This window comes from Gymnoscopelus microlampas (genome assembly GCF_963454915.1).
Source record: "Gymnoscopelus microlampas genome assembly, chromosome: 5".
Classification (NCBI taxonomy): domain Eukaryota; kingdom Metazoa; phylum Chordata; class Actinopteri; order Myctophiformes; family Myctophidae; genus Gymnoscopelus; species Gymnoscopelus microlampas.
This window is the reverse complement of record NC_139942.1, coordinates 13,917,576-13,926,349: the sequence shown is the minus strand read 5'-3', so window position 1 is coordinate 13,926,349 and position 8,774 is coordinate 13,917,576. Positions and strand designations below refer to the sequence as shown.

Genomic DNA, 8,774 nt, shown 5'->3' with positions numbered 1-8,774 from the left:
TGCCTGTCCATTGAGAGCCTTGTATGTGAGGAGGAGAACTTTAAACTCGATTCTGTATTTAACCGGGAGCCAGTGCAAAGAGGCCAATGAAGGAGTGATATGATCTCTTCTGGTTCCTGTCAGTATGCGCGCAGCGGCATTCTGGACTAGCTGCAGGCTATTTAGGGACTTGGGCAGCCTGATAGTAAAGCGTTGCAATAGTCCAGCCTAGAAGTAACAAATGCGTGGACAAGTTTTTCTGCATCATTTTGGGACAGAATGTGCCTAACTTTTGCAATATTACGCAGGTGATCAAGACGGATCTGTCAGATGTTTCATATCCCATCCTCCTAATAGGCTAAGATTGCCTTCCAAAGTTCGCAGGAGTGGCCTATGACCAAAGTTTGTTGTCCCTGGGTAAGTAACCCGGCCTGGCGGGCCACACTTTTCTAGTTTATTTTGGTTTACTTACTTTCAAAGAGAATAAAGCACAAATAAGTCAAAGTGTTGTCATCCATGTTCTTATGGAATATTGGTTCTTCTCTGTTTGGACCAGGTATCGACTAGGCAACGTCTCAAGATGTCCCCATTATCAGAATTCTGCAGGAGCTGGGAGACGAGGACTTCAAAGTGTTCAAGGTGTATCTCCGTGAATATGAAGCCATCACCTGGAGCCAACTGGAGAAAGCTGACAGGCCGGACACCAGTGTTAAGATAAAGGAGACCTACCCTGAGACAGCTCTGGAGATCATAATGAACATTCTGAAGGACATCAACAGGAATGATCTGGTGCAGAGGTATTCATTCACTGGTCCTCCAAGCAAAGGTAACTAACTTACAGGCCAGGTAGGTCAAGGGCACATGTCCCCAGACTATTTAAACACTTCTATAACATTTGTTATATTACTTCTGCTATGGCGTGGTGTAAAATTTAGACAGCATGAGCTCTGTTTAATGTGATTTTCTACCTCTTACTGCTCTAGTCAATGTGCAGAAAGATGATTCATGACGTTCTTAGGCCGCAAAATGGTTCAAAACTGTATTCATATAATGATGAATCACCATATCCTTGTAACTTGAAAGGGTGTGCCAGTTGATCCTAATTCACATACAGTAGGTAGACTCCCCACCAATCCTAAAACTCAGTCCACATCAATGAGTCACAACGCAAGTAGTTGCAATTCTGCACCATAGACTCACTACACCATTTCATTTAGACACTTCAGCTCAGGAATAAACAATACCATTTATTAACCATTTACGATATTGCATATATAACTGTTTACTGCAATATTAACCATTTACTGCAATGATATTACATTCAGATTTGGCGGTGTGACTCTGCTCATGTGATATTGCAGATTACCTGCACAAGCAGGACAACAGATCTGAAATCACAAAACCCCCAGAGCAGAGCATAAAATACAGTTTTACATAAACATAACATTGAACCTTCAATGCATAATTAAACAACCACATAATCATAGTACAATCCATAGAACCACAGTACATTACACAGAATCATAGAACCACAGTACAAACACAGAATCAACCTATAACAATATGAACTAAATGCCACAGGGAGGAGGCCGGGGAGGTGGAGGGAATTTGAAAACAAACAGCTCTACAACCAGCTTAGAAAGCGAAGCACATACTGAACAGAGAACAGAGCTGCTTAAATGAACCGCTGAGGAAATGAGGGCGTGAGTGAGTTTGCTTGTAACGAATGAGAATGGTGTGAGGATGACCCCCAGGGGACCTTGAGGGGGTTCCAGTGGGTCCCCAGCAAAATCAGTTAATAGCATCACACTCATTTTAACCACTTTGTCCATTTAGATGTTGGCTATTAAAAAATATCAAAAATGTTTGGGATTTTTTTAATAATTTAGATTTTCTTTTTTTATAGTGGTCCCTGGAACAAATCCTTTTCAGATGGAGGTCCACGGCCAAACATATATGAATTTGGGGCTCCTTGGCATGAAAAAGTTTGAGAACTACTGCACTACACAACATGCATTTTCCATTTCAGGTTGGTTATGTGGGTCATCAACTGTATTTCAGCCTTAGGCTACACTGTTAAAAATAGATTAACAAAATGTAAGCGTTAATTGACCGAATAATGATCAAAACAATCTGTTGTTTGACACCCCAACTCTTAGCAGAGACCCGAGCTGGCCAGACCGAAGACACCACCGGGCGAGGAGGACGCCATCACGAGAGCGAGGGAGCCAGTGCTGAACCGGGGGTGCAAGCGAAGCCGGGAAAACCAGGTTAGACACTTTAACAAACATTATTCCTGTGTTTGATATGCCAAGTTGAATGAATTTGGAGTGTTATAGGTAGAGCCTAGAGTAGACAACGACGAGCTAATTAGCAAAGTTAGTGCTATCGAGAGCACTTGGTTAACTCAGATGTGACAGTAGTGTCGTGCACTTTTGATCCAGTTGGCCTCATTTTGGTTTTGGGGAACTGACAGATGTCCCTATTAGCGTTCCTGGTAGGACGTCGCCTACAGATATCGTAAGTGCAGGTTACACACCAAGTTTAACAGGCAGGTTTGACAGCACCGAGGCGAGATCCATGCTTGTAGGGAACAGATGTGCAAAGGCAGGATGTGACAGCAATGAGATGTGAGAGCAGTGTTCCTCGCGTGACATGATGACTCCTGAACATTAATTCTTATGTCATGTAGAGTTGTTTATGAGCGAACCACTATCATGGCATAAATCTGATTACATGAGAAAATGTAACCTTGATATGTCTCATAAAGTAGTAAATAGAGAGCATCGATTTTGGTTAAATAATAATAAGAATAGGCTACACAAGAAAAAAGTAAGTAAGAAAAAGAAAACCCTTTAGAAAAGTGTTATTATGGGGGATTATTATGGGGGAGTTGACTCTTATATCCAGTGTCACCATCATTTTAAGGAAATTATGCCACGCTCAAATGTTCAATCTCTATCTGCTGGATAGTTTGGAGTATCAGACCAGGTCAGGTTTGCTACATGAATGCCATCATGAGACTGATTGTCATGAGACTGATAAACTGGACGATTCAATCCAGCGGGAATAGAACATAGTAAGAGAGCTCAGCAAAACATGGTAGAGCTGAGAGAGAGGGGGGGGGCAAAATGCCAGGATACATTGCTTTTTCACAGCACACAATGCCATGCCATCTCAGCCCTACTATCTGCTGACTTTATCAATGTACTTTACAGCCCAGCAAAAATGGGCATTGGGCAAGGCGAAAAACACACAATCTAACAAAGGGATCCGCCAGGTTTTTAACTTGTCCGTCACTTCCACTCATTAGATGGCACCAAGGGGACAACAGGCAATCAGGTTTAAGTCTGGAGATCATGGATGTACTGGGGGATGCTGGCATTACATACAGGGAGGACAGGAACCAATCATCTTAGCATACATATCTGCACAGCATACACAGACAGAACGTGTAATTGCAGTAGACATCAAATAGTGTTACGGAATTGGCACAGTGTACTAATTTCCTGTTTGGTTTCATCATGTCCATGAACCCTCCGTAAAGCTAGTTATAGTTATTTACAACAGCTAAAAAAAATCTATAATACCAGATATAGTATAATAGTACCGTATAAACAATCTTAGATTAGATGTATAGGCCTATTTGATAGTGCAAAGGCATAATTGCTTTGATGCATGTCACATTAACGAGCGTCAACGAGCATCAGCTGACACACAACACCTCCCCTCTGCATCGTTTTTTTTTATAAAAAAAAATATTAAAAAAATATTATGATACAGTATGACATCATGACAATACCTATCATCACATTGTAATACCACGATAGGCTATATCGTGACACTTCTAGGCAGGGAGGGTTACTCTTTTTTTTGTAATCACTTGGGGAGGGTCATTGATTTTTTTTTTTTTGTCAAAGGGAGGGTCATGGCATTTTAGATCAGGGCACATACATTTTCTTTAAAAATCGACCTGTCCATTAAACAATATTTTTGGATTTCGCTTTCTAGAGGCGATAATGTTAGCAAAATAAGAAGCCTGCACATCCTTGACTTGTCACGGAGTGGTTCTGGAGTGTTAAAGGACTCAGGTGCAGAACGACCAGGCACAGGCAGAGTAGTAAGGATGCAAAGTGTCTTTATTAGCAAAAACCCACACTGGAAAAATCAGAAGGAACAACATTCTCATAGACTAGAAATACTTGGAATACAGTAACTTGGAATACATAAGGAACAAGGAAACCACGTCACTTATGACGACGAACTGACAAGGGACTATAAATACAGGGGCATACATACAGACAAGGACTAACTAGACACAGGGGAACTCAACAGACAATCAACACTGGGATAGGCTAGGGGACTAAAAGGACACAGGTGGAAACACTGGGAGTCACAGGACTGGTTAGACAAGACAGGTACGGATAACTAAGCAGACAGGAAACAATTGGAACTATACTACATAATAAGACACAGAACGAGAAGACCAAAACAGAACAGGAATACATAATAAAAGTCCCAAACTAATAAACACAGACAAAGTCCAAGGGCTGAGGAGCGGACCATGACATGACTAGGTTAATATACTGGATTAAAAGTTCTCTTAAAATAATACGGTCGGCCTGGAGCTTGGTGGCTTTCCAGAGGCGCTCTGCTTTTCGACATCTCCGTCTAAAGCAGCGAGTCTCCTCAGTCAACCAAGGGGAGGAGTTTACAGAGGGAACAGATCTAGTTTTTAAGGGAGCAACCTCATCTAAAATGACCAAACAGTGTGAATTAAAAGAGTTAAACAAGCTCTCAGCATCTATTTGCAACGGCTGTCCTAAAACTAGTCTGCTGTCAAAAGCGGCAGCACATTTCTCTGTAGAAGACTGGTTTAAAAAACGTGTATGCTTCTCTCTCTTACCAATTAAACAGTTAGAATTAAAAGACAGATTAAAATAAATAATATAGTGATCAGTCAAAGAGAGTTCCTCACTATACATTGTGAATGTCTAAACCTAATGAAAAGACACAGTCCAGAGTATTTCCCTTTATGTGTGTGGGGCCTGACACATGAGCTCTGTGTATGTGATTTTCTACCTCTTACTTCTCTAGTCAATGTGTAGAAAGATAATTCATGGCATTCTTAGACCACATAATTGTTCATAACCGTATTCATATAATGATGAATTACCATATCCTCGTAATTTGAAAGGATGTGGCAGTTGATCCTAATTAACATACAGTATAGACTCCCCACCAATCCTAAAGCTCAGTCCACATCAATGATTCACAACGCAACAAGTTGCAACTGCAACCACTTGCAACAGAATTCCAAAACTGTTATGGGTTAATGCAGACCACAGTTGCAATTTGCTACTCGTTGCGTTGTGAATCATTGGCGTGGACTGGGCTTAACCCATTAAGACCTGAGGGCGATTCTACAAATCATCTCTGTCGGGTGGAAACTCCAAAACTGTTACTTTTCAGGATTCAAATTCAAAAAGCAAAAGTAGCAGATCGACGAAACGTGTCGCTTGGTGCCACGTTTTGAGCTTGTGGATCTGCAAAAAAAACTAAATTCTTCACCATAGACTCACTACACAACATGAATTTTTACATTTCAGGTTGGTTATGTGGGTCATCATAACTGTATGCCTTAGGCTACTCTGTTACAAAATGTAATTGTTAAGCGTTTTTGACATCCCTACTCTTAGCTGAGACCAGCGCTGGCCAGACGGAGGACACCACCGGGCGAGGAGGACGCCGTCACGAGAGCGAGGGAGCCAGTGCTGAACCAGGGGTTCAAGCGAAGCCGGGAAAACCAAGTTAGACACTTTAACATACATTATTCCTGTGTTTGATATGCCAAGTTGAATGAATTCGGAGTGTTATAGATAGAGCCTAGACAACAACGAGCTGATTAGCAAAGTTAGTGCTATCGAGAGCACTTGGTTAACTCAGATGTGACAGTAGTGTTGTGCACTTTTGATCCAGTTGGCCTCGTTTTAGTTTTGGGGACCTGACAGATGTCCTTATTAGCGTTCCTGGTAGGACGTCGCCTACAGATATCTACTTACAACACTACTCCAGCAAAAATGGGCATTGGGCAAGGCGAAAAACACACAATCTAACAAAGGGATCCACCAGGCTTTTAACTTGTCCATCACTTCCACTTATTAGATGGCACCAAGGGGACAACAGGCAATCAGGTTTAAGTCTGGAGATTATGGATGTACTGGGGGATGCTGGCATTACATACAGGGAGGACAGGAACCTATCATCTTAGCATACATATCTGCACAGCATACACAGAACGTTTGTAATTGCAATAGACATCAAATAGTGTTACGGAATTGGCACAGTGTACTTATTTCCTGTTTGGTTTCATCGTGTCCATGAACCCTCCGTAAAGCTACAGAGTAAATGCTCAGTAACGGCTATCAACATTGATCTACAGTCATATATGACTAGTATCGGTGTCAAGCCTTGATCTCTCTCTCTCTCTCTCTCTCTCTCTCTCTCTCTCTCTCTCTCTCTCTCTCTCTCTCTCTCTCTCTCCTCTCTCTGTCTCTCTCTCTCTCTCTCTCTCTCTCTCTCTCTCTCTCTTAGTCCGTCCAGCTGAATTCTACAAACAGACAGGCAAACTAATACATTCAGGGTCACTGTCAGTTTACAAGCTGCCTCTGGAGAAAAACAAGTTGGACATTGATGGATGCAAGAGCTACAGTTTTGGCAAGAAAAGCACGAGGCGAAATCGCACCATAATGGTTCTTGGAGCAACTGGGACAGGAAAGACCACTCTCATCAATGGGATGATCAACTACATATTTGATGTCAAATGGGGGGATTCTTTTCGGTTCAAGTTAGATGATGAGGAAACAAAGTCTCAAACTGTGAGTCAGACATCTGAAGTCACTGTGTACAACATTAACCATCAAGAGGGATTTCAGATTGACTATTCACTAACCATCGTTGACACACCAGGTTTTGGTGACACTCGGGGAATAGATAGAGACAAGGAGATCTCAGAGCAGCTGAACAAACTTTTCACAGCCAAACGTGGTGTCTCTGAAATTGATGCAGTTTGTTTTGTGACTCAGGCTTCTCTTCCACGGCTAACACCGTCACAGAGATATGTGTTTGATTCTGTGTTCTCAATATTTGGCAAAGACATAAAAAAGAACATCAGGGTTTTGGTGACATTTGCAGATGGTCAGCCCCCACCAGTCCTGCAGGCAATCAAAGCCTCAGGGGTAGAATGTCCAACAAAAAAAGGACAGCCACTTCATTTCAAATTCAACAATTCTGCATTGTTTGCAGCCAACAAATCACCCGGTGCAAACAATGCAGGTGCATGTGATGATGATGATGATGATGATGATGGTGATAGTGATGATGATGATGGTGACAGTAAAGATGACACCTTTGATAAGAGCTCTTGGGACATGGGTTTCAAAAGCATGAAGAACTTCTTCAAAGCTTTGAACCAAATGCAGACCAAGACTTTGACTTTAACAAAGGAGGTCATGAGAGGAAGAGAGATGTTTGAAAACTCTGTTGAAAGCTTGCGGACGCAGGTCACACTTGGGTTAGCTAAGATGGAGCAGATCAGACTAACCACTCAAATACTCGAGAAGAATGAATCAATGGCCAGAGCCAATGAGAACTTTGAGTTTGAGGTCAAAATCCATATACCAGTTAAAATACAAGATGCCCAGTTGCACTGTCTGCAGTGCAACTGTTACCCTTGTTACTCTAACTGGTCTTGTGGCAATTATGCAGATAGGTATAAATGTCCTGTATTTGGATCAGATGGTAAATGCACTGCGTGCCCAAATAAATGCATCTGGTCAGTGCACTCGCTTCAGAAGTACAGATGTGTTTACGAAGAAGTCATAGAAAAGCGAATGATACAGGAAGTGAAAGACAAATATGAAAAAGCGAAACAGGCTAATGTACCTTTCCCGGATCTAATCTCTGAATTAAAAGCAGATTATGAACTCCTGCAGAATGAGGTGGTAAAACTGTTGCAGGAGTCAAGCAAGTGCTTAGGCGGGCTGAAAGAGAAAGCACTGAGGCCCAATCCCTTGTCCACTCCAGACTACATTGATCAGCTCATTAAAGCACAGCAATCTGAGTGCAGACCAGGCTACATGGATCGCATTAAGTCCCTGCAGGAGATGAAGGAAAAGGCAGAGTACAGGGCTAAGGTAGAAAAAGGAGAACCTCTCCTCTCAGACAAAATGTGACCAACTGTTCAGTTCTGGTTCTGGGGGGCAATGCTATTATAGTTGAAGGTAGGGTAAGTGATTTGCAATCATTCAAATAATTGCAAAATGGGTCTATGTTCTGATAGTGCTCGTTACTATAGAGTGTCCTGTCCATATAAGGAGTCTCCATGTCTCTCCAGCTCTTTATAAAACAGAAAATGCATTTTTGTTTCAGTTTCAGTTTCATTTCCAATTTTATCCAATCAGGATAGAGAACTCAATCAGGATATAGATTAAACAAGTGAAATTTGAAGTGATGACACTAAGAAATGAGCAGGCAAAATTATAACTGGAACACTATAAAAATGAAGCTTAAAATGGGTACTTTCTCCTGATCGGCTGAGATTTTGACACCTACCAGAAAATGTATTTTCTGTTTATTAAAGAGCTGGAGAGACGGGGAGACTCCTGTTACTGTTACTGTTACAGTAAAACTATCAAAATAAGGAATGATTTGAAAAACAAGGTTTAAAAAATAAAAACAGAACTAAATCAAACTGTATCATGTATTTACAAAAGGAACAAAAGAAAAGTCCAAAG

At 41.5% G+C, this 8,774-nt stretch overlaps 1 protein-coding gene across 1 annotated transcript; it reads left to right on the top strand.

Annotated features, from left to right (window-relative positions):
• Window positions 1-372: 372 nt before the first annotated feature.
• Window positions 373-8,213, top strand: LOC311044931 (uncharacterized protein; the record flags this gene model as incomplete). Its single annotated transcript, XM_084056741.1, has 5 exons — window positions 373-396; window positions 547-805; window positions 5,679-5,789; window positions 6,574-7,661; window positions 7,974-8,213. 5 exons carry the CDS (start codon window positions 373-375, stop codon window positions 8,211-8,213), a joined length of 1,722 nt encoding a protein of 573 aa, XP_083912867.1.
• Window positions 8,214-8,774: the final 561 nt, after the last annotated feature.